At 38.4% G+C, this 25,365-nt stretch overlaps 1 protein-coding gene across 2 annotated transcripts in view; it reads left to right on the top strand.

Annotated features, from left to right (window-relative positions):
• Positions 1–25,135, top strand: part of bahd1 (bromo adjacent homology domain containing 1) — a 45,240-nt gene extending 20,105 nt beyond the window's left edge. Inside the window, exons 1-7 of one of the 2 annotated variants that reach the window (XM_079832576.1) lie at positions 4,322–4,553; positions 7,758–9,329; positions 14,562–14,935; positions 21,968–22,127; positions 22,212–22,291; positions 22,647–22,738; positions 22,830–25,135. In XM_079832576.1, the coding sequence (XP_079688702.1) occupies positions 7,778–9,329; positions 14,562–14,935; positions 21,968–22,127; positions 22,212–22,291; positions 22,647–22,738; positions 22,830–23,013 (2,442 nt within the window). In that variant the 5' untranslated portion in view covers positions 4,322–4,553; positions 7,758–7,777 and the 3' untranslated portion in view covers positions 23,014–25,135. Of the gene's footprint in view, positions 1–4,321; positions 4,554–7,757; positions 9,330–14,561; positions 14,936–21,967; positions 22,128–22,211; positions 22,292–22,646; positions 22,739–22,829 lie in introns of those variants that run through there. The other variant, XM_079832575.1, reaches the window with a different exon arrangement.
• The last annotated feature ends 230 nt before the right edge of the window (positions 25,136–25,365 follow it).

The raw sequence follows: 25,365 nt of genomic DNA, 5'->3' as shown, positions 1-25,365 counted from the left end.
CAAAAGACAAAGGAAAAAAATCACCTGCTGTTCTAGACTGAATAACTTTTGTAACTATATTTGTAATGTAGCCTATATTCTAGTGCAATTATTTTACATTTGATTACAGTTTCTGTACCTGAATACCTGAAAATCTTAGTACACCATTTCAATTGCATCTTTGTTCAGTTGTATTTATTTATTTTTGGTTCTTTTTTTATTTACTGAGTGTTTACTTTACTTTAATAGTGCTTGAAATTTATATGAATTAGGCTAGTTGTTTTTGCTATGCATTATTTTATTTTTGTAACATGCAGCTCTGAAAAAAATGCCAATTAACGTTTGTGAAATCAATGTTAAGTGGTCTCTTAGTTTTTTCCAGAGCTGTGGGGAAATGTTATTTGTGTAAGTGTTATTTAGCCTGTTGATTTTTGTTCATTCAGCTACAATTAAAAGTTTTGCAATAAGACTTAGAATAAACGTGAATGATATCTAAAATGGTTTAACTTTGGAATTGAAGTTAGGAATCGCTAAGAATCGGAAATAAGCTGAATCGGAATCATTAAAATTCAAACGATTCCCAATCCTACTTCTAACTACACTTCATTATATGTCAATATGCAAATCTACTTATCAGAACTTACTTTTTACCTTAAAATGTATACTAATAACCATAATGTGGTACAATAGAAAACCACATTAGGGATCATCATAAAGTAGCCTATCCTTAAAACATGGCCAATACTCATACAGAAATGGTGCACAGGGTCAAAAAAACGCCATCAGGCTAACATACAATAAACATTAACTAACAGAAGATGTAACACAAAACACCCTATAATGTACATTTACTGATAACAAAAATGAGAATTAAATTATATATATTAACTTTTTATCATATATGTTGTTACGCAGGGACTTCTGGGAATGACCTTTTACAGTTTTTCACCATAGCTTTGTATGGCGATTCATGCTCAAACTATACATTGGACTGCATTTTACCGTAAAATTGTTAATGTTCATCCATTTACAGTTTTCCCATCATATATGGTAAGGTAACTTATGGTTAACCCATTAACTTTTTTTCCAGTAAAAATTACAAGCATTTTTAGTCATGCATCAGTGACCAAATATTAGCAAATCTGGTTACAGTACATGCTGTTAATTTAGAGAGCTAATAGAGCAACTGAGCTTGCTTATTTTTCACATGAATGTTGGAGAGCTAGATGCCATCTTTTTATTAGGACCCTCCTTCATCTTTTCTCATTTGAGTCTGATTATATATTAATAAGAGAATTAGATTTTTATTAGATCTTATTGGACCTTACATCAAGTCATCGTTCTGTGAAACCCTTGTATTTATGTTTCTCTTGTTCTGTTTGCCTTTGCGATTCTGTCTCCCCCGTTGTTTTATTGGTTTGCTGATTTAAACGTAATTTTGGAAATCTGCAGAATTAAACGATGATGATGGTAATTTCTTTTGGTTTAATCAATTAATCTAAAAGTGGCTTTTTCTCTACAATAATTGCTGTTAGAAGCAGAACTGGTTTTGTCTTTATTGGTCAATGTCTAATAGATACATTTCTTCTGTAAATGCCACTATACATATACCAGTATACTTCCAAATCTTGTATTGATGGGGAAGTTATTGATGTACTGAGGCAAATTAAGGAAGCAATTTATCTGAAAGCTTCACTTTAGTGCTCTGAAATGGAGTAAACTCTGAGTCGCTATAACTGGCAGAAGGTTGCGCAGTGGACAGTGAACTCTTGGACAATGCGTTAGTGTCAGTATCAGACTGTGCCTCTGCACTCTTGGTGTGATGACGCAGTGGGTTAACATTAACGCTTTTTCAGCCTTCTCTCAGTGAATTCTGCTTTTCAAATGCGTGTGTGTAAATGAACCCATGGCCACCTGAGCTGATAGAGCTTCATTTTTAGAGGTTCTTTCGAGCATTTATGTAGTTCTCATAACAGCTGATATGTAACTCCTATCATGTGAATTTGAAAAACTTAGTATTTGGATATACAGGGGCAAAAAAAGTACTATAGCCTACTCAAGTAAAACACCAAAATACTCAGCGAGTACACTACACCTCTGCATATAGAAGGATACTAAAACAAACCAATGGTTTAATTTCCTTTTGTGCGTTTTGAATTTTGTTTACCAATTTTCTTACTAATAGGCAGAACTTCATAGGGAAATTCAAGAGAAATTTCCTCTTGTTGGCATCAATGACAAATGGATGACCAAGCTTCTACTTAGTCCTTTTGCTTTACCATCTGATCTATCAAAGGCAGTGAGCATCTGTTAAATGAGGCTGAATTATGCGAGTTAAATAGCCTATTTGAAATGCTTTTCTCTCTCTCTGTTAAATCAACATTAAAACGGATTTCAAGTAGCGTAGGATAATCACGTTCATGAGAAGGCCAAGCTGAAGGCTGATCTGCTGGGAAAACATCTTCACTTTGAGGTTTATGCTATGAGCATGTGTCAGTGTAAAATGAGCTTTGCTTGCAGTGTTAATTGTTACCTCTGTTCATTTGTTTTTAGCTGGAGTTTTCCATTTTAAAAGACTGACGGAAATTTGAGATGACACTGACATTTGCGTTGCTTTTATCATGATTGGTTCATAAAGCAGAAAATCACAGTTTCACTTTCTAAAGCTTTTTCCACTCAAGATACTAATGGGCTTGATAGAAGGGTCTAATATTTCCACCCACTTTTTATTGCTAAGATTAGGCTGTGTTTGCCATCCTGGCACATGCAGTGTGTGTGTTTTAAAGGCTCCCTGATTAAAACTGCACAATCAACATTTTAGGGACAGTTCATTTAACATCTCTATTTGATATCTTATCTGAGACATTACAGCTTCAGAGAAAGAATCTTTTGAGCATAAGATCCTGGTTAATGTTTCATTGTGTGCGTGTTAAGATTTGGCCTCGAGCTAGTTTTGTGAAGATTTGTAAGTGCTTATCTATTTGATCTGTTGAGCTTATTGGACTAAGTATGCGAATCCCATTCATTTTTCCTAAATTAAACTTTTCTGAATGGTATTAAACGTATCAATTTACATGTGAAAATATAAGCTTTTGAGCATTTTGCGGAGTTTCTCTCAGACTAGCCTTTGTAGGACCTTGAAACTTTGGTCCTCCTATGTCTGTAGAGATTCTATCTATACATGATTATCATTATGGATTGCTCCGAGCTCTCAAGCATAACAACTTTGCATTCATATACTCTATACTTCCAATTGTATTCTTAGTGTATGTAAACTCTGTTGATAGCCATTTCTCTCAGACGACATAAATCTTCATTACAGTCACACGTCTGTAAAGTTTTCAAGCTTAAATCATCATCCTTCTGTGAGACTTATCTTAAAATAGTGTTTCGTTTGATATACTTCCCCATCAATTTGCGGTCTTCTGCCCCATTTTCCTTCATTCTTCAATTCAACATTGAGTTTAAGGCATTTAACTCAATTCAATTGTAAATTTTCGCTAATTCAGTTCATATTGGAATTCAGGAACAAGTAAGTGAAAAAGTATACCGTAAGAGAAAATTCTCTAGGAAAACGGATAATGTCGTCCTGGCACAAGATTATACTTTTTCCATCAAGTTTACAGATATTTTCACCAACCCTAAAACAACACAAGGCAATCATACAGTAATTTACAATACAGGCAAAACACCTGAAAATTCAATATAAGAAAGTTCCTTATATTAACAAGGACTTTTGTTAGAGTGTATGTTGGAGATCTAGATTTTTATTTGTCCAAGACACTATTGGTTTAATAACAAAACATTATCTGTGAACTTGTTTTATGGATCTATTACTAATTGTGGATGTAGTAGTATTGAACTAAACGCATAGCAAGCAACACTTTTCTAAAAATAAAATCGAGCTGCAATCTTTAAACAAACATCAGTGAGCGTGTGTGTATGTAACATTTCTCTGTAAGGACACATTTTTATTCAGTTGAAATAGTGTTCTAAACCCTAAAACAGGATTACGTGATTGTCTTTTACAGCGCAAGCCTGCATTACTTGTTTTCACATGCATTAAAGAGGCGACCACCTGTAAGCCTGACAAACATTCCGTAATAAGGAGGTAAAAAACCAACCAATTTGAATCAGATTTGAATAGGGAAGTAGGCTTGTTCCTGGAAGTATTAGGATTAAAAGGATCTATATCATTGTATGTGAGCAATTGTAATCTTTTAAAACTAGAAGTCGTGCCTAGACATCTCTGATAACCTCATGCAAACTTTTTTCCCTTTGGCAATTATTTCATTATCTAGTTTCTGAGTATTGCTGATGATGAGATAGTCCAAGGCTGTCCATTATGTAATAGCTGTTGATCCAAGGCACTTGCTCACTGCGTGAGACCAAGCACTGACCAACAGTGAGTTTTACGGAGCTTTGGGGTCTAAATCTCAGCCGATGCCTGTCGTTTTTGCATTTTTCATCACTCAACTACCTGAGTGATGCCAACGAGACCTCGTCCCAGCGCAGCAGCGGCTTTCACGAATGCAGCGCATGAATATTATCTCGAGCAGCACGCTACTTCGGAAGTAGGTCACCGATTAAACGTGTCTTGTCAGCTGTGTGCTCCCCTCGTTTCATTTCACTGTTGAACATCGATATTGTTGTAATAGCCCAACAACAGGACCCTCGTTGCTTGCGGAATGTGATTATTTGATCGGGAAATCAGCGGAGTGAGTGGATGACGAGGTAAATGAAGGATTACTAATCTGTTTTATCTTGGTTATGCGCTTTTCTCTCGCGCTCGCGCTCTCTCCGGTGGGGGGGAAGCCTGAAATATGACATGATTCTTAATCATTGCTGTGTGAATTCGGTTCGAGGAACGCTTTTTAGTTCGACTTGCGAAAACTGTTCTTTCATCGTGCTCAGGATACCATCGCGAAGCTCGGAAATTTCGGCAGGGACCGACCGAGCGAGCGCTACCCGCTTCGGCGTTTGATTCTCACGGTTGGCCGTTTAGTGTCATTTTCAGCACTGGCATTAATCGCTCGGATTCGAGTTTACTGGTTCGGTTTGCAGGTCGGAGGTATGCGGTGGCAGAAACCATTGGATGTGAGGCGAACAGCGATGTTTTTTTTTTTTACTGTGTGTGTGATACGCCCTATGAGCCGCGCGAGCTCCTCTCATCATCATACACCTCCAGCACGCGCTTGCTGCCTTTATCCCGGATTACTTTAATCGCGCTGTACATTTCACTCTGGTGTGTTTTCTCCTTTTTTCAGTCCCCCCCCCCCCCCCCCCCCCCCCAAATCCACACCTTCCCCTTCTCCGTATCTGCAGTGTAGGAGGAAAGAAGAACATAATGTATTTGTATACAGTGAGTGAGGGGTGAATTTCAAATCACACGAAGGAAAGAGCAACTTCAGATAGCTCCACGCGTCAGATATCATGTTAAACCGCATTAATCCACCCATTAAAGTGCAGACTGAATGCATTTTCTCTTGAACGTTTTCGTTTTATGCCCGAAACGCCAGATGGCTATCCGGTTATTTGCCAGAAAGTCGGGTTTATACCTCAACCCGAAAAAACAACAACACCCAATGGGTGTAAATTATGGGCAGCAGTCCATTTCCCTTCACCCCTCCTGAAAGGGAACCAACAATTCATCCTCCAGCTACCTTCCACTGGAGAGTTGTCACTCAATTGGACATGACCAGCACTTAGTCTATTATTTTATGAGCCACACATCCCTCCAGATCAATAACTTGTGACATTCACAATTACAGACTGTTGATTTAGTTTTTAGTGGCACTTAGACATTTTGTTTACAGCTTTTCACATTTGTGAACACACTTTAGGTTTTAATTGCAGCAATCTTTAAGTAACTTTATAAAGCAGAAGAAGAGAAGTAATATGCTTTCAACCTAGATTTGTTTTCCTGGGTTAATTCTGATTCTTGGTCAATTGGAAATTGTTAAACTTTTTCTTTTGCGCAATGTTAACAAAATAATAATTTGACTACAACTTATTTACAGTCGAGATCAATATTGTGTATGTTTGGTTATTTTACTTTTAGTATAACTAAATATTTAAAGTGTAGTCACTTTTGGGGTTCGAACTACAGAATGATTCCCCTCTTTATCTGGTGCATGGGTGAATGGTTTTAAATGGTAGAGCAGTAGGACAGCTGAAGAGGAGTGTTGTGCTGAAATGAGAGAATGCTACAGTTGTCAATTATGGTAGATGCCTTTTTGTGTCCATATTTTACAGTTTGGTTTTGGGAATGTGAAACAAAAATGTGTCTTTCACGGGTGCTGAACTTGCTCTGTGCGTTGTAAAGGAGAGCACTGCATGCGTCTGGGCTTGACTGATGGTTATGATGACCTCTTTTATTTGACAGATGGAGATTCAAATACAGCAGCTGTCAAACTTAATAACCAAGCACATGAATAAATGAATCTATTCACACAATCCAAGCAAGCCTGTAGCATTCATACTTTTTCAAAGCTCTTCTGTCTTTCATGGTGGAGCACAGTGATCCTAATAATACAGAACATAAAACTCAAAATCATATTTAAAACTAAAGGGATTCATCAAACATTAAAATATGCTTTTGACTAATAATAGATTTTAGGTCTAACTTCAGAGTCCGTTGGAAAGCCTCAAGGACTTCTGTTCCTTTTTAAAGAAAGAGGAACTTGTCAATAGGTCAGAGCAGTTAGTGTTTTGTGTCAGTAAGTGTTAAGTTTCATATGGAGCCCAATTACTGTCATGTCTCTGTGTGTGTTTGACCCCTGACTTGCCTTTCAGTTAATCAATAGGTCTTGGGGAAACATGTTGGACATGATAAATCGTCAGAAATATTTCTTGCATTCATTTCTCATCTGACATTTGAGTTAAGTATTCAACCTTATGTACCACAAAATTGCAAATCGAATAGTTTTTATTTGGAGAGCAACAATTTAATGGGCACTTAAGAAACTATTAGAAGCACCATGACTATGTAATTCTTTACAGATCAGGTGACTCTCTATCTCTTAAAGGAACATCCTGTCATTATTTACTCCCCATCATGTTGTTTTAAAGCTAATGAAAGGTCCTTATTTTGAAACATAACAAGGGTGAATAAATGATGAGAGGGTGTTCAGTTTTGTGTGAAATATCCGTTTAAATGATGCAAGATGTAAATTAGAATAGCTGATTTAAAGTTCAGACATTGTGGTTCCATCACATCAATCATAACCCACAATGTCATAATATTATGTTTTATGCGGTCTCACTGTATATGTTTTAGCAACTACATCATCATTCATTTAAATAATTGACATAGGCTAATTATGGCAGTGTTCCAGGTCTATTAGAGTCAAATGTAATAAATGAATTAAATGTAAAATGTAAGTGTTACTTGCCTGCTAAGATAAAATATTAAAATAATGTTTTATGCATTGTTTGTGGGGAATTCACGTTGAAAGATGTTTGTTACAAAAGGCCAAAACAACATATGCTCATTAAAAAAAATAGTTCATTGCACCTTTGCAGATTAGTAACTATGTTTGTCCCTTCCCAATTAAAATTCTTTAAACTCTTGCCAGACCAGAAACCTGATTAAGGTGGCACATGAGGCCACATTTGTGCTGATTTTTTTTAGCTTTGGTTTATATAGTCAGTCGCATTTATATAAATTAGTAAAGGTTATGGAATTCATAATGGCTCCTGTACACATTATATATTTAATCATAGTGGTTACAGTTTGGAAATTAATCATTAACAATGCTTTATATTTACTTTTATAGGTTTTGCATGACAGAGTGTGATGACCCATGCACGGCAGAGGAACTCTTTATGTGGATATAAGAGTGAATCTGCGGACCAGGTGAGCTGTCAGACAACTATGGACAGAACTTGGCCAGAAAAGAAGGCTAAAAGATGCTCTACCCAAAGAAGAAAAGGTAAGGAAATAAAAGGGAAGACCACAGAGCGAGACCGGAAGCTGTACCCCCTAAGGGGACGACATGGATTGGGTGAAGTGAGTGCGCTTAACTGCTGTGTCGTACTGACGCGCTTGGACGAGAACGAAACTTGTAGGAACAGCATGAAGGCCAAGGTGAAGGAAATGCAGGGGAAGGCGAAAATCTGCAAGTGTCGCAAGAAAGCCTGTAAGACTTGCCGGTCAGCGCCTGAACCAAAAAGCAAAGTGAAACCAGATAAATCTGCCTTATACACAGAATTCATCCCTGAACCTCGCCAGAGACGGCTGGCCTCTCTGAATGCAGAGGCTGTTAACAGTCTGCTGTTGGACAGAGAGGACCCTCAACAGACTTCAAAACTCTCAAAGAAGCAGCAGCAGACAAAAGGAGACGCTTCTCTCTCTAAAGACACAGCGAAAGATAATGATTGTTCCAGAAAAGTCCAAGACAACCGAAAACGCACGTGTACCGGAGAGACCGAACAATGTCGGAACCACAAAAAAGCGAAGACGGAAGCCGAAGCTATTGATCTACAGACTCTAAACAGTCCTGCTCCCAAGCGCCTGGCCGGTTTAAATGCGGCCGCCCTGCTCAAGCTGACCAGCACATCCTCTGGAGTGAAGCGCAGAGGTAAAACAGATGGCAAACCGAGCGGCTGTGGAGTGCGAGGGAAACAGCTACAGTCTAAATCGCGTAAACAGCAGCTCAACTTGGCCTGTCAGTCCAAGTTAAAAGTAGCGCAGCAATGCTGCAGCCTCTGCGAGAAGCAAGCCCTCCACGCTGAGGCATTGTGGGATGGGAGCACAGGAAGCCATGGCTTTATTAGCCCCGGATATCAGTGCAGATCCATGCTCGGCTTTCCCCTGAAGCCTGTGAAGGAAGAGAAAACAGAGACTGATGTGAAATCATATTACTGCTGTTCCCAGGAGACATCAGTGGAGTACTGCCATAGACTAGCCCTGTTCCTCGGCCAGAAAACCTTCCCGGAAACCGATGAACATTCTCTGAAGGGATTTCTTCCCTCTCCTCACACCCTGACACATCCAGCGATGCCCATCGGTGCCCATTCCTATCCATGTTACCCTGGGTACTATGTCCACATTGCCCATCACGGGACTCCGGGGCTTCCTGTAAGCTCAAATCCCGGAAGCCACACACCCTCGTCAGTACCCCAGGTGGCGATGTGCACTAGTGGGGTCCAGAGACCAAAACTGCTGCCCTCTTCGGTTTCCCATACAACAGGGATCCCTCATCCGGCGTACTGTAACTCTGTGGGCACCTGCTATGGAGAAGCCTGCAGGCTCAACAGCTATGCCTACAGACCCACGCAACCCATCGCTAGCAGGGGCTGCTCGTACAACGCAGGATGCTCCAGCTGCATGCACAAAATGGAAAAAGGTAGGATGAGAAATGGAACGAAAGATAAAGATGTCTATCATTTTGTCTATAGTTCCATAACTGTAACTTTACAAGGATGTTTGAGCATTTAAACTTGAAACTGATTGCCTGCTGTTCTTATGATTGAAGTATTGAGGAGAAAGTAAGAATTGGTAAACTGTCACATTTTATATTTAAGTAGGGCTGCATTTGATAAAATGAAGAAACTGCAAGCTAGCAAGACGCCGTTAAACTTTAAGTTGTTGTAATATTGACTTTTTTTTTTTAGGTTTAAATTTGACCATGCTTAATCCTATATGTACCAAGTAATGATTTTTTTTGAAGAACAGTAACTGTAAGAGAAAAGCAATTTATTATCTCTTAAAGGAACACGGCAACTTTTAAGGACTTTAGCTTATTTACCGTATCCCCCAGAGTTGGATAAGTCAATACTAGGGATGTGACGGTGAGGAAATTTTCCCACCGGTTAATTGATGTGTGACAACACCGGTAAAACGGGTTTTAAATCACTAATTCTATCTAACCGAAAGTAACATGCACACGACCGCTCTGAACTGAAAACGCGCCAGTGCGCACACACCGTGAATGACAGCTCGTCTGTAAATGAGCTCTATGAGGCCATGGGTGCGTCTCAATCAGTTCCCTAGTTCAGTAGTCAGGGCACTGATCAAGCATTGATCAGTCTATGATTGAGATGCACGCCATGAATGAATAACAGTTCGTCCGTAAAGCCTTGTTTATACTCGACGCGCCCGCAAAAATAAATAAATGCGCACAGTCAGCGTAGCGCGGAGGCTCGCACTGCGGAGCCAGGCGAAAGTAAACAATGCCCGCTCTGTGTGGCCGTGCACATTTTACTTTCGGTTTTGAATTAAAATTCAAATCCAATTCGGCTGTGGGTTGCTTGAATTGTGGGTTCATTAGCCTATTGTTTTTAATGAAAAACACAACAACAAAACAAATGACAAACTCCCTTAAATAGGCACTTTTACGTTTCGCTTTGAAACCAAATCTTCCGCGAACATCTCAGTCAGCTCCTCACTCTTAAATCTGATGAATGACTCCTGCCGCTGCCGAAACTCACAGTCGGATCCTGCTTTATTAAGCAGATACGTTCAGTTTTTATTTGTATTGTCTGTTCTCTAACTGAACTAAATTATTTTATTACTATAAAAAAATCAAAAAGACGGTGGGCGGTGCCACGGTGGGCAAGTGATGTAACCGGTGTTGAGTCTGAACACTGGTAACACCGGCAACACCGACTATCGTAGCAAGCCTAGTCAATACATACCATTCTCATCTCCGTGCGTGCCATAACTCTGTCTGATGCACCCACTGCTAGCCTAGCTTAGCACAAAGACTGGAGGTGAATGGATCCAGCTAGCCTGATGCTCAATAAGTGACAAAATAACGCCAACATATAGTCCCCAACACGCTCTCAGTGCAAGCAGGTTGTCACATTGGTTATATTGAAGGAAGTAAGCCTATTTTCAGGCGCTGTGCAATATTATTGCGCCTGCTGCACCCATGGTATGGCATATCCGCCTAGAAAATCGCAACTTTTAATTTTCCGTTGGTCTTAGTACACGATGTAACAATACACACCACAACATGTAAATAGGAAAATGTTGCTATTTTTTTGTCATTTATTGAGCAGTAGGCTAGATGGAGCCGTTTAACTCCAGTCTTTGTGCTAAGCTAGGCTAGCGGTGGGTGTGTCAGACAAAGTTATGGCACGCACAGAGATGAGAATGGTATGTATGGACTTATGTAACTCTGGGGGATACGGTGAATAAGCTAAAGTCCCAAAAAGTTGGCATGTTCCTTTAAAGATTGTATTATCCTATGTATGTTATATGTATTATAATTGAATGAATTAAAATTATGTTCTTTTAAAGCCGTGGTCAAACTTATTTTAAACACATAACATATATTTTAAACCTTTTTTTGGACTTTTTTTTGGAAAGATACTTAAATTCAGCAAGGATCTATTAAATTGATCGGAAGTGACAGTAGAGATTTATAATGTTACGAAAAAGATTGATCTATTTCAAATAAATGCTGTTCTTTTCAACTTTCTATTTAAAGAATCATGATCATAGTTTCCACAAAAATATTAAGCAGCACAGCTGTTTTCAACATTGATAACTATAAGAAATGTTTCTTAAGCACCATATCACCATTATGTCACACGGAAGACTGGAGTAATGATGTTTTGCCAATTAAAAAAAATTTTTAGATGTAAAATGGCATGTTTTTTCCATAAAAATTTTCACTTATCCATAAGGTATTCATAAAAAGTAACACTGTTGCATCTCCTCTATGATTTGAGAGATGGCTTTTTTTTGTGGAAAACTTCAATGTGCAAATGAACAAGTCAGATTTTTAGAGAAAACTTATCTTTTTAAGTGGATGAAGTGATTTCCACATTCATCATTCTACACCATGCTTTTATCCTCAGCCTTGACAGTCTTGGCGGTAGATGTCTTTATGAATGAGTCTTTAAAGTGATTGCTCTATAGGTGTACACACCAAATACAGTGACATTAAAAGATGTCAAGAGAAACCCCGTTGAGGTTGCATCAAGGACTTGTGGGGAAAAAAGTAACGGCTTGAATAGGAGACAAATGATATGAAATTCCCTTCCCCAGCCACGTCATTGTGGATGCATGTTCCCTGCAGTCTGTTCGCTGTTGGTTTGCATGTGAGTAATTGCCACAGGTGGGGAGGGTGCTGGTTATTTTTGTTGGCAGGAGACTTGAACTGTCTGTTCATTGTGAGGTGGCAGCTGTGGTCTCGCAGCCGCCTGTGAACGTCGGCACAGGCAGAGACCTCCGCAGACATGCTCCCTTGTTGGTTTTTAACCACACGGCTGGGTTATACAATGTAATTTTTCACTCGCCGTAATCTCCGTTAATGAGACAGTAATCTGACTCTGTGGGTTTCTCTTTAGGTACAGCGTGACTTTTACCGTGACAAGAAAAACAAGCAAAGCAGAGGCATTTTAGCATTACTTTAAACTTGGTATATTCGGTTTGCTATTAAATGGATGTGGAAATTGTGTAATTTTTGAAAATGCAAAGCTTTACTATTCTCTCATACACAAAGTGCAATACTGAACCGTTTAATACTGTGTGCGCTAAAAACTGAGTATTAGGAGAGTGCAAATCTAGTAAAGCTGTCTATATACTGCAGAGGGAAGTGAAGTTTTGTTCTAATAACGCAACACTTCATGCTTGAGTGAATGTACATTGACTGCGTTTTTCCGTACACACTTACCCAGACTCAGTCTACAGAGACCAAGCACTGTGAACAGGGTTATCTTAAGTATTGTTATCTATTATTTGTGTAGACCATTGATTACCACTCCAGCCGCATGTCATTGTGTGCACTTGGTTTGAGGGCTGTTTGATTTGGTGTTCAATTTACACTTGTTGCTTCTATCAGATTTTCTGGATTCTAGGTTGTAATAAAATGTCCACATTTGCTATTCATTGATGTCAAACCTCAGGGGATGGGTAGGGTGATAGACCCTGATCTTTTGCATGAGAGGTCCCTGAAGGAGTCTGCCCTGCTGCAGGTTAAAATCACCAACTTGTTAATCAGCTTTTAAAGAGTAATTTTTTAAGTGGTCAGTAACACTGTAATTCAAGAGATAATTGATTTCAGATAAGTCACTCAGTTCCTTCAGTCAATGACCTCTGACCCTGAGCTGATTTGACCATGCGTATAGACTAAACCTCATTTTAATTACTTAAAAATGGAACTCGGCAGCCTAACAAGATTTCCAATTTAATTGAAAAATGGAAGACTTATGTCTTTTTAAAATGACATACCATGGCAGCAATAGATTGAGGGACACATTTCATTTAATCAGTATGTTGATGTTATTAATACGTTTTATCTGCTATTGTATGTGTTCTTTTGTTGTAGTTTTAAAGGTCGATTTATGAAGTATAAAACTTAATTTTTTTTTTTTAACTCTTAATTTGACAGTTCCCAACTATGCACTTTTGATTTCTGATATTTGCACATTTTCAATTGTTTCACTGTTTCCACATTTCTAAATTGATATGTAGTTCCTGTCATAAAATCCAATCCCCTCAAGGTTGTATATAATTGTGGTTACAGCTTTGTATCTGACCTTGCAGCATCTGGCACATCTGACGATTTATGAAGTATAAAACTTTGTATTCAGAGTTAATGGATTTTCCTCTAATTTGACAGTTCTCAACTATGCACTTTTAATTTCTTGTAATTGCACAGATTCGTTACCCACAGTTAGTCTCACATATAGGCTTTTCAAAGAAGTAGGTCCCCCCAAAAAAACATTCTCCTGGGTAATGCATGAAAAGTAACAAGCATGCATTTCTAGACCAGTTAAATCTTAAAGGGATAGTCCAATCAGTGTTGAAATAAATGATCTTGTTATTTTTTTACTTGTGTTACCCTCATGTCGCGCCAAAAGCATATGCTTTACAAAAAAGGAGAATTTTAATTATTGTTCGCACAGATCTTTTCCATATAAAAATCAAATCATAAGGAATTATTTAGTGCATGAAACGTACTGTATGTGATTTGCTTTGTATTATTTTTTGTTACTTGAACCTATATGGTCACAATGAAAGATCAAGATGTGAAAAGAAAATTCACCTTTTGTTCTCCATTGATAAAAATACAGTAGTACAGCTTTGGAACAAATCGTTACATAATGTAATTTCTGGGGTTAAGATGAACCCTAAAAATGCACATTTCTTCTCTTTTTATGCATTACCAGAAGAATGACACAGGCTCACCTCAAATTTCCTCATCACTATGGGAACCGCATAGCCCATTGACAGGAGGTTTCCCAAGATTGGCTCATCCATTTTGCCCACGCAACCTTTACGACACCCATGGATCATAGCAATTGGATGTTATTGAAATGATAATGCACTGTCATTGTTTTGTTCGAAGTTCAATTATGAATTAATAATCAAGTGCTTCCCTGTTTCCACATTTCTAAATTGATATGTAGTTCCTGTCACAAAATCCAATCCCCTCAAGGTTGTATATAATTGTGGTTACAGCTCTTAGCTTTGCATCTGACCACGCAGCATCTGGCACACTGACTCATTTATGACTGCATTAGTCTGCTGGGTTGTATTACATGCAATATGGTGTTTGTTTATGATCATAAATGCATGTTGAGCATTTTATGAACCAATGATTTTTCTTTCCTCCGCTCTGTAGAAGACTACTCTTACCCTCTGGATGACCACAGCTCGTCCATCACGATGCCTTCTGCCCTGCCTCTGTCCATCTGCCCCATTTCCAGTGTGCCTCCATCCACCCAGTCAGTGCCCCACCTGCAGACACCTCTTCCCGACGCCAGTCGACCCCAGGTGCAGATTAGAGTGGGGCGGGAATGCCCTCAGAGGGCCAAGCCGCCCAGTGGCTCTCGTTCAGGGGTGCGGGACTCTGCTGTTTGCCCCCACATTAAGGATGGCCAGCTGGGAGCAGGCCATGGCAGTGGCTCTGCCAAGCAGCCTAAGATCAGCCGTCGCCGGGCAACAAACGGCTGGCTGCCTGTTGGTGTGGCAACAGAAAAGGAAGTATTCATCATGGTACGTACTCGAGTTGCCCTGTCCTGGTGTATCGAAATTTTCCTAAAAAGACGTTTAGGTGGTGCTCAGAGCAAGAATTAAAGCAGCGATTAATTCAAGATATATTGCATTTATTCCTTACAAATGACAAAATAATGTCCCAGGCAATTTCTTTAGAACAGCTGTTGCAAAATGTCAATAGTAAACATTGTATTGTGTTCATTGAAAAGGACATGATTTGTAAATTCCAGTGAGGTGCTTTTAAACAAGTATTTTAAACGAACGTCCAGCGGGAAAACCTCAGACAATGAGCGGTTGTGTTTAAAAAACATTTGCATCATGCTGCTGTTTTCTTCTCCAATAAGAACTGAAACATCTGTATTAAATACAGTTTATGAAATGTTTACACAGTACTTCAGATCTATTTAGTCCGTCACCAACTGCATTCTATAACCAAACTCACACCTGTACATTTTAAGGACTTACAACCGCATTCTCAGAAAATTTGTGCTGTGTGAAAGGAACCGGACTAGACAACTACCTGTAGTTGTCTGTCACGTCATACATTGCGAGCGAGCCACTCTCCTCTCCTTAGGGGTTTAGTGTGTGGTTTTGCTTTCGGTAACTTGCAGTGAGGGAGATATGAGCTGTGCGTCAACTGAAGGTTTTAGAATCAGTCTCGAGTTACTTTTAACCACCAGAGCAGCTCCCATCAGTTTTGTGTTCTATGCGCGCCTCAAATGTCGTGTCATGCGCAAGATGCAACGGTTAAAGACATCAGGCTAGTGCATGTTTACTCTGTTGTGTCAAAAGTGATAAGACTTTTCAGTTTTATGAACGTCGCCATCTTTGATATTGCTTTGGTCACTGTCACTGTGGTTATGGGTAAGAGAATACAGGCTTGACTCTCATTGCACATTCATACAGACAGTATCCGAGACGCAACTGTAAGTTGCTGTGTGAACCGGACATTTCGAGACTCACACCTGTAATACTATATTTCTATGGCTGTGGAAGAGTAATTGGCTGATCAAGTAGATTTACTTATTGTAGAGTTGACAAAAGTTATCATGAGCACTGTAATGTTTGAAGCGGATGTCATATAAATGTCAGTAGACCAGGACGATTTTAATATATCATAAATCCATAAGATCTTACCTTCATACTGTGGAAATACAAACCAGAACCCAACGAGCGCAGTACCAAAAAAAGGCAGGGCTACATATGTTCTATAGGAATTTGGAAATACAGTAATTGTGGAAATACAGATTCGCCACAGGAATACAAAGCTGAATACAAATCACAGGAATAAATAAAATTTAAAAAAATGTATTGTTATATTTCACAATATTACTGTTTTTACTTAGCCTGGGAAAACCCAGACAACTTCCGGCAAATTTAGATTTGCTCTGCAAGTAGTCTGGCAAAGACCCATTCAAGCCCATTTCCAAATCCTTCGAAATCGCGGCCCCAATCAGAAACGTTGGTGCGGGCTTTACTCGATGACGACAGCGCAGCGATGGTGAAGCAGATTTTGTACATTACAAAGATGGATGCCGCCGTGGAACATCACTCATTCGAATCAGCTATCGCGTCTGTTTTAAGCGATTTAAACTTTTCCTTTTCGTTAAAGCCCGAGCAAAGAACAACACCCGAAGCCTTCATATCTAAAAAAGATGTTATCGCTGTCTTACCGACTGGATTCGGCAAAAGTCTGATATACCAGCTTGCCCCTTTGGTGGCTAAACGAATGGGTCTTAGCGAGAGCCCTCTTGTAGTGTTAATGTTTCACAAAATATAGTTTTAAGTCCTTTTCAGGCGAGAATGTAGTTGTTTAAAGCTCAAATCCGTGGTTTATTTATAAAGAGAGCCCCTTTTTGAAAATTTGATCTGCCGTTTTCGGAGTTGTGAGCTCCATTGGATCAGTGGCGCTCAGCGCTCATTAACCCCGCCGAGAGCAGCCTTTCCTCAGCCAGTCCTTCTGACGTCTGCCGCTGATGTCTCTGTAGTGGTTAAACATAAGATATGATTCGTCTTGTGTAGATCTAACGGCTGATCTTTGCTCTCATTAATCTATAATTTGTTCCCTGACAGATCGTTTTGTCTGAGGGCAAAGTGAAGTTTCATAACTTTATATTTTTAAGCTTTTAAACTTTACTGTTGTAGTCTAAAAGCGCTGACTTTGTTTGACTGAATTGCTTTTATTTATTGTATAGCTTCTTTTACCTTTTACTTATACTTTTATAATGGCTATTGATCACACATAAACTGACATTTAAAAGAAAGAGACTGGGTTGTGTTTTATGTCATATTTCATTTTATTACAATGATAATCATAGCCTATATATACACACAAAATTAATGTTTGTTTTTTTCTTTTTAATGTAAACGAATAGAGGCCTGTTTTTTTATATTTTGTTATATACATGCATTGAAGATCAAATGCTTTGCCTGCACTACATTTGTGTGGCTATAATATGTTTAATAATATTTTTTTAATGAAAATGAAAAGAGGCAGAGTGGTGTTTTATCATATATTTCATTTTATTGTAGCCTAAAATATACAAATATATACTGAGTGATACTGTCAAGTAGGGATGGGCGATATGGACTTAAAAATGTATCCCGATATTTTCTAGTATTTATTGCGATAACGATATCAATGACGATAAATGTAGTATCATTCCCCATGTTTTATATATATATATATATATATATATATATATATATATATATATATATATATATATATATATATATATATATATATATATATATATATATATATATATATATATATATATATATATATATATATATATATATATATATATATATATATATATATATATATATATATATATATATATATATATATATATATAATTAATAATTTTTTTATAATTTTTTTATGTAAAATTCCACACCAGCCTTTTCAGAAATGGAAAAGTTGCAGATATAATTGTCTTCTGTAAAAGTGCAGGAAATTTTTAAATAGTGCAACTGTGCTAAAAAACGTCACACAATACAAACAAAAATAATTTTTAAATCAATGAAAAGTTTTACATGTAAACCGATTCTGTATTTATTCATACAGTGGTAAAAATAGCAGAAACAGCAAAAGTAATTATCCCAAAAATGTCTTCAGATTACAAAAAAGTTGAAAATAATGATTTAATGATAGAACTTCAGTAATTTGAGTTGATAATATAATAATACCACGAATTATTCTACTAATAAAAATAAACTGCACTAAGGAATAATGAGCTTCTGGGTTCATGAATATTAATCACGTTGTCAGCGTTCATTCCAACTGATTGGCTGAAATCAATGCCAGCCAATGAGATTCCCGTTTGTGCATTCCTTTCTTCCTGTTCACGAAAGGCTGAATAATTCCAAATAAACGCCATTACTTTACAGGAAAATGCAACAAAGGATATTGTTTACATGTAGCACGTCAATTCTGTTTGGTATAAGACTCTCTCGCTCTCTCTTTGAGTGTGTGTGTGTGTCACTGAGCACTCTCAGTCGCGCGCCTCACACTAGTGTTTAATGTGCGTCATATACACTGCGCATTCATTGAAATTAACTGAAATAGTGTGCTTTACCGATCGATTGAGAAAGAGCAAATCTCGCTCAGTCCAAGTGCTCAGCGAGTGAAAATACATCTGTATGGTTCAGATTGCCCTCAGGTAGCCCCTCGTTTAGCTATGAACTCTTCCGCAGCTTCCACCATAGTTGTTTTCGTTCTGCACGTGAGATGCGGATTCAGTGCCGCAGCTCCTATCAAGCACTGCGCGTAGAGCACCAAGTGCTGCGGGGGGCACCACAAGAAATTCTCTCTCCAACCCCCGTTCAGCTATACAGAGTGACGAACGCAGCCACCGCGGCCATCATAAAGTAATAACGTTTAGGGCATCAAGAGACGGCCAGCGGTGGCACGGTGCGGATGGGTCGCGCCATCAACTAGGCTTTATCGTTATTATCGCGGGAAGGCAAATTCTTATCGTGGGGAGAATTTTTACCGGTATATCGCAAACGATAAGATATCGCCCATCCCTACTGTCAAGAACGCTGCTTGTCCATTAGCAGAGTAGGCAGACTAGTGTCCTCCCGTCCTCGGGAGTTCATTCTCCGGAGTCAAACTTGGCAAGTCACGGACGCAATACAAAATATATCATAAAACACAACTGCCTCATTTCAGTAAAAAAAAAAAAATCTTAAACATAGTAGCAACACAAATGTGGTTCAGGCAACGCGTAGCTAGGCCTACATTGATTATCTTATATATTTATAATAAAACGAAGTATAAAACACCCTGCCTCTTTTCGTTTACATTTAAAAAATAATATATTAAACATTAATATGTGGTTTAAGTAAGGTGACCAGATTTCTGAAATGGAAACTGGGGACATTTCCTATTTGAGAACACAAGTACAGACAAGAACGCATATTGAGAAACGGCCAGAGTCTCAGATGTTTCTCCGTCGCTCTGCATACGTCATCTCCCTCATCGCTCTGATTGGTTTTAGGTCTATCCAATTGCGCCCAGAGGCATTTGAGCGTCGTCCGTTGGTGACGCCCCTTTGGAAATGATTTGTCTATGAAGCTTTGCCAGACCATAACTCAGTTACTACTGAGAATGGTCTGGTTTTAACCAGGCTAGTTTTTACTGCATTTCAGATTAAATAAATGCAGCCTTGGTGAGCATAAGTCACTTCTTTCAAAAACATAAAAAATCTTCTGCAGTCATATGACATCTTTTAATGTTGCGTTGAAATTCGTGCTGTTTTTTTTAGCTCTACTCTAGGGGGTTGCACAGACTAGTTGACTAGTAGACTTTAATGCTCTGCTATGACGTGTTAAACTTGATGTCGACTAGTTGCTGATCGTGGCCTATAGAGGGTGCAACGGGATAAGAAATCTTTGAAGTCCACTTTTATTCCTCTATTCTAAGTTAGAATTACAAATAAATGCATACTCGGAGTGTGCACCCCAACATATATCTGATAATACCATCTGGATGCTCAAAATGTATTGGGTGAATGTACGTTTTAACTACCAAGGTGGTCATTTTGACCGCTTTTAAATTTTGCAATGTAATAACTTTGTTGAAATTAAACCCATGTAGCTATAGTACACTGACTCTTCCTAAATGTGTGTATATTTTGTTCTAAAATTGTTATTTTATTAAGAGTTCTGAGTATTTTTTTAACGTAGAATGGCCATAATGGTCAAATTGACGTACGCATTACAGATGGCGTACCTTGCGTTTTCCCCGCCAATGAAGATGCACGCCACTGGTGCCTAGCAACTTTCTAGTTATTTTTTATGCTATTGCTAAGATAAAACGTAGCTTTACCTTTTGAAATGTCAGCAAGAAAGAGATTGTTTCCGATTCGTGTGATCCTAACATTTCCAAAAAATCCAGAGCGTTGTAAAGTCCAAAAGTCTAAATGTATTGAAAAACAAATAGATCTAATAATTTCCATAATTCACAACATATTTTTGTCTAACAAAATATTCTCCTTCAATTCTCCACTGCGGTGAAAAACTTTGCTCTCCCGCTTGCCACACACAAAGCGAGGCACGCACCATCGGGTGCAGTCTAGTAGCTCTTATACAATTATATATTATAAAAAAAATTGTAATATGTAGACCAATCTGCGTCCGTTTGGCGCTCCATTTAATCCATGTTGTACGATTTTATTCAAATTAAGGATTTTGTTTGAGGATTTTGACACAAAATATGATGATAGACATATAAAACTTAAAGGAACTGTGTGTAGGAATGTGGCCAAAACTGGTACTGCAATCACTTTCAAATTACTGTAGAGCGGTGTATCCCCTCTCCCCCTCCTTAGACATTTTTTATCCAAAAAGTTTGTAGCTGCAACTGTGGTAACTAGAGCAGAGCTGGCAACCCGGATGTCGAAACACTACTGACTTCGTGATTGGTAGATAGGTGGAAGGTGGCGCTTCAGGCCAAAACACAACATGTCAACATCAACATCAGTTGAGGGCTGCAACTTTACTTTTAAATGACAATATCCTGGACGGACAACTGTTGTCAGTGATATAAGTATTTGAAATTAACATGATTTCTTAATGTCTTGACATATCAGGGACATTTTATGATTAATTGAAATACATTTCTTACATACAGTTCTTTTAATTTAAAACCTTAATAGAAGCTTCAAATGTGACATGACAAAAAAATATGACATGACAAAAATGACATTCGGTGCAGTCGGTGCTATATGACCATTCTAGTAGTTATAGAGTTCCGGTAGTTCTATGTGTTAAACAGCTTGTACAAAAAGCACACAGACAGTAGCTCACAGATCACACGCACACAGAAACATTCAGAAGTGCAGAGATGTATTGTCAATACTGTTCTGTTTTATCAATAAAATAGCTCAGAAACTGCATATATTTCCTAGTAACTAAAACCCACAGCTTCACTATTAGTAGAGAGTAGAGACATGCTACCAGTAGAATTAATTCACACGCAATCGCTCTCTCACTAGTGCATTCATAAAAATGTACTATTTACTTTTTCACTTTATCTGTATCTGATTTAGAAGGAGCAAAAATCTGTGAGAAATATAACAAGCCAAAGACAAAATAACTGAGAGATATAAGCTGTTGTGTAGGAACAATAGACTTGTGGGCAGCACTGTCATATGCCACCTGCCAACGCAACCAACTTTTGAGTCTCAGCTCAAGGTTCAGGCTTATTTGTTCATTAATGATGTCAACTTTTATTACATTAATGTCGACTTTAAAAAATCTTAAGTCTTTAAGTCGTACTCCCCACATGTTGCATTTGAAAGTCAGTGTCAAGTTAAAATTAGTGCAATTTTATTGAAATGCATTGAGACTAGTTGTTCAGACAAGCCACCTACTACTTAATCTATCTTAAGAAAACTTTTTAAAATAATTAGGCTGGTTTTTAAGTTGACCCCTAGTTTTTTTTTGTCTAACTTGATGCAAAAGTGTATAATGAGATAAAATGTGGGATAAAACTCTCTATTTTTCATTTGATTTAAGAGTGAGGAATCAACATCCCTGCGCAGGTGCTATGAAGGAGTGCAGAGAGATGGAGAGGTGATCAGGGTCAGAGACGCCGTGCTACTGCGCTCAGGTCCCAGGAAGAAGTCCTTGCCTTATGTGGCCAAAGTCTCTGCCTTCTGGGAAGACCCTGAGTCGGGTAAGTCTTCCTCTAAACACTGTTTTCTCTAATATGCCAATGGCAGTCACAGAAGAGCTCACAATTCTTGAATCCTACTTTTAGGGGAGCTGATGATGAGCTTGTTTTGGTACTACCGCCCAGAACACACTCAGGGGGGTCGCATTCCCAGCATGCACTGTGAGGTGAGTCTAGAATTGCTCATGGCACAGCAGTGTGGTCCTCCGGGGACTAGCAATGTCAACATTTGACTTCCTTTGATTATGAGTTTCATAGAGGAAGTAGGCAGCACAAGTTTCCTGTGTTCAGTAACCCACTGTAATAGGGACACTGGACAAACAAATGAGTCCCAGCACTCTCTAACATGATCATTGACTATCGTTTGGACATTTTAACATGCCAGTATCTGGAAGTATTTGATGTATCTACATTTAAATTTTCATTTCACATTGTATTTGTTGCAATATTTATTCAGTACACTTACAGCATGGATTCCCTTAAAATGAAAATAAAATATTAATGCTGTGTGAATTTTTCCAGAATGAGATTTTCGCATCTCGGCATCAGGATGAAAACAGCGTGGCATGTATAGAGGATAAGTGCTATGTGTTGACATTAGCACAGTACTGTAGGTAAGCGATATTCATCACCTCACTGCAAGTGTCAAATGTATCATCACCTCCTTTCCTTTGTACAAATTTGATCTGATCTTTAATGTTTCAGATTTTGTGCCTTGATGAAGTGTCATGAGGAGGGCTTACCCAGACGTAGCCCCCTGGTCCCTCCCTCCGACTATGTAATTCCAGCTCATCGTTGCGTGCCCAACGACATCGATCCCGACCTGGTGTTTGTCTGCCGCCACGTTTACGACTTCCGCTACGGCCGTCTGCTGAAAAACCTTCAGTAGGTCTAAATGGAGCCATACACTGAAACCAGAACCCAAAACGTTATGACACAATCAAAGTCCTATCAACTGGATGGCCACAAGTCTTTAGGGAGTTGTTGTTGTTTTCCTATTTTTTATTTTTTTTTTCTTCCTTTAGGATAAATGCTCTCGGCGTAGCACTAAGAGTTTCGACTATTATCCCTTGTGACTTTATATAACGGCATTCTGAGCACAACTACCTTGAGTTCAAAGGTACCGATCGCCAAAATGTGATTTTTTCACTCCATGAATTTGAGTGTTTATTTTTACAGTTATCTTTTATATTTGCTGAATGAGTGTAAAAAGAACTTAATGCAGGTACATTAACAATGACCTTGAATTATGGAATAGAGCTCTAATATTCTCTTTTTGGTAGTAAACGCACCCTTATTGAACTAATGATCTGTAGATGGAAGGTTACAAATATTTATTTTTAGATAAATTTGAACACAAGCTCCGTCTTTTAGGAGGCACCAATCAGTTTGATCCACAATGCACTGGCCAATCATTCGTTCAGTCGTCATAACAGGGTGTTGGGGGATCACAGATTTATTGTGGCGGACCAAATATCCCAGAATGCATTTGGTTAACTTACCATTCTGTTGACTGACCAATGTGTAATGAGCTTTCGTCCTCCCGTCGCCCATCATGACTTGCCTTATATCCCACACCGAGTTTCCCCGTTTTCTGCCTTCCCAGCAAACCAAAGGTTATCACGCCACTCCTTAACATCCACCTTCGCAACTCCATTAGTTTGCACTAAAACTTCTCATTCACCGAGTCAGCAGTCTGACTCAGTTCAAAATGTCACCTGCTACTGATCTGCAATGCAGGAAAATACTGTGTATTTGTTGTACGTGTACAAAGATACGAGAGAACTCGCAAACTGTCAGTTACAAATGTGAATGGACAAACTTTATCTCGCGTGCACAGGCCTGCTTTCAACGTGTGCCCTTTGCTTCTCGTCCTACATGGTAGTTTTGTTACAAGATCGCTAATTATGAAATGAGAAAGCTGTTTTATATGGTCTGTTTGTGCCTTTAAATAGTTAACAGTATGCTATGTGAAGAAATACTGGTTGATTGGTTTTGTTTTTCCTTAAGCCTCTTCACGTTTTTGGCCTGCTTGTTTTGCACCACATTGTTATCCATGCTAAAAAGCATCGATAAGATTGTCTGATCGCACTATGCTGACCTTCACACTTCCCTGTTTTGGACGTTTTTCGAAAATCAAGAGGACTTTACATAAGACGGAAGAGTTAAAGAGTGATATTGTACTCACAGGGTCTCCCAAAAAGGTTTGCCACTGATGAAGAAGGAGACCAGACTTTTTTTTTGTCTTAAGTTCAGATGTGCTTTGTTGAGGCATTCTTGAATCCATTCCTTTCATATTATTGAGAGCTGAGTGAATGTTAATCAATCGAAGGTAATTATGTCATTGTGATGAAGCTGAGATATGACTTCTGTCGTTTAGTAGTTATACGCCCTTTGCATATATATATATATATATATATATATATATATATATATATATATATATATATATATACCAAAATATACAAAAACAGAAGTGAAATAATCTCGTCCTGATCTTCCGTTTATTTTTTTAATTTATTTTTCTCAGTTAATGTTATCTCCTAGCGTCAGATATGCCAGTTTAGACGTGTTAATGCCATAGCGGTTTCGCGGAACATTTAAGCAGAGCTCGTTTTGCTTTGGTTGGCAGTGTGGTTGAGTAGACTCCTTAATGGTTGCTGTTTGTGTGAAAATTATGTATTTTTGAAATGTATACTTCTCTAGCAGAATGTTCTGGATGGCAAATACAACATATTGTGTACCAAAATGAGGAGAGGGGGAGAGGATTATGTTCATTCCTCTGTATACAACTGACCATAAATTCCAAGCTCTTTGCTCTTTTGATGAATGGCTGTTTGTGTGTATGTGGGCGAGCGTGTCTATACAAATATATATATTTCAGTGCAGCATGGAAGTACTGGGCATTCTTTGAAATAATAGATCTAGCACAGCGCATTTGTATTATTTAAGATAGAAATGTATATTATAAGAGGAAAATATTTAAAAGGAATAAATAATATATGAGCATCAAATCCTTTGTCTTGTTTGTTTTACTAATACCGAATTTAGTTCCTTGACTTCTGATGTATTGATGTGGGTTCAAATAAACCATAAAGCACATACACTATATTGCCAAAAGTATTGTGACACCCCTCCAAATCATTGAATTCAGGTGTTCCAATCATTTCCATGGCCAAAGGTGTATAAGATCAAGCGCCTAGGCATGCAGACTTCAAATTTTTGTGAAAGAATGGGTTGC

This window comes from Gobio gobio, assembly GCF_949357685.1.
Source record: "Gobio gobio genome assembly, chromosome: 13".
NCBI lineage: Eukaryota > Metazoa > Chordata > Actinopteri > Cypriniformes > Gobionidae > Gobio > Gobio gobio.
The sequence above is the reverse complement of the archived record's forward strand: the minus strand, read 5'-3'. Positions and strand labels throughout refer to the sequence as shown.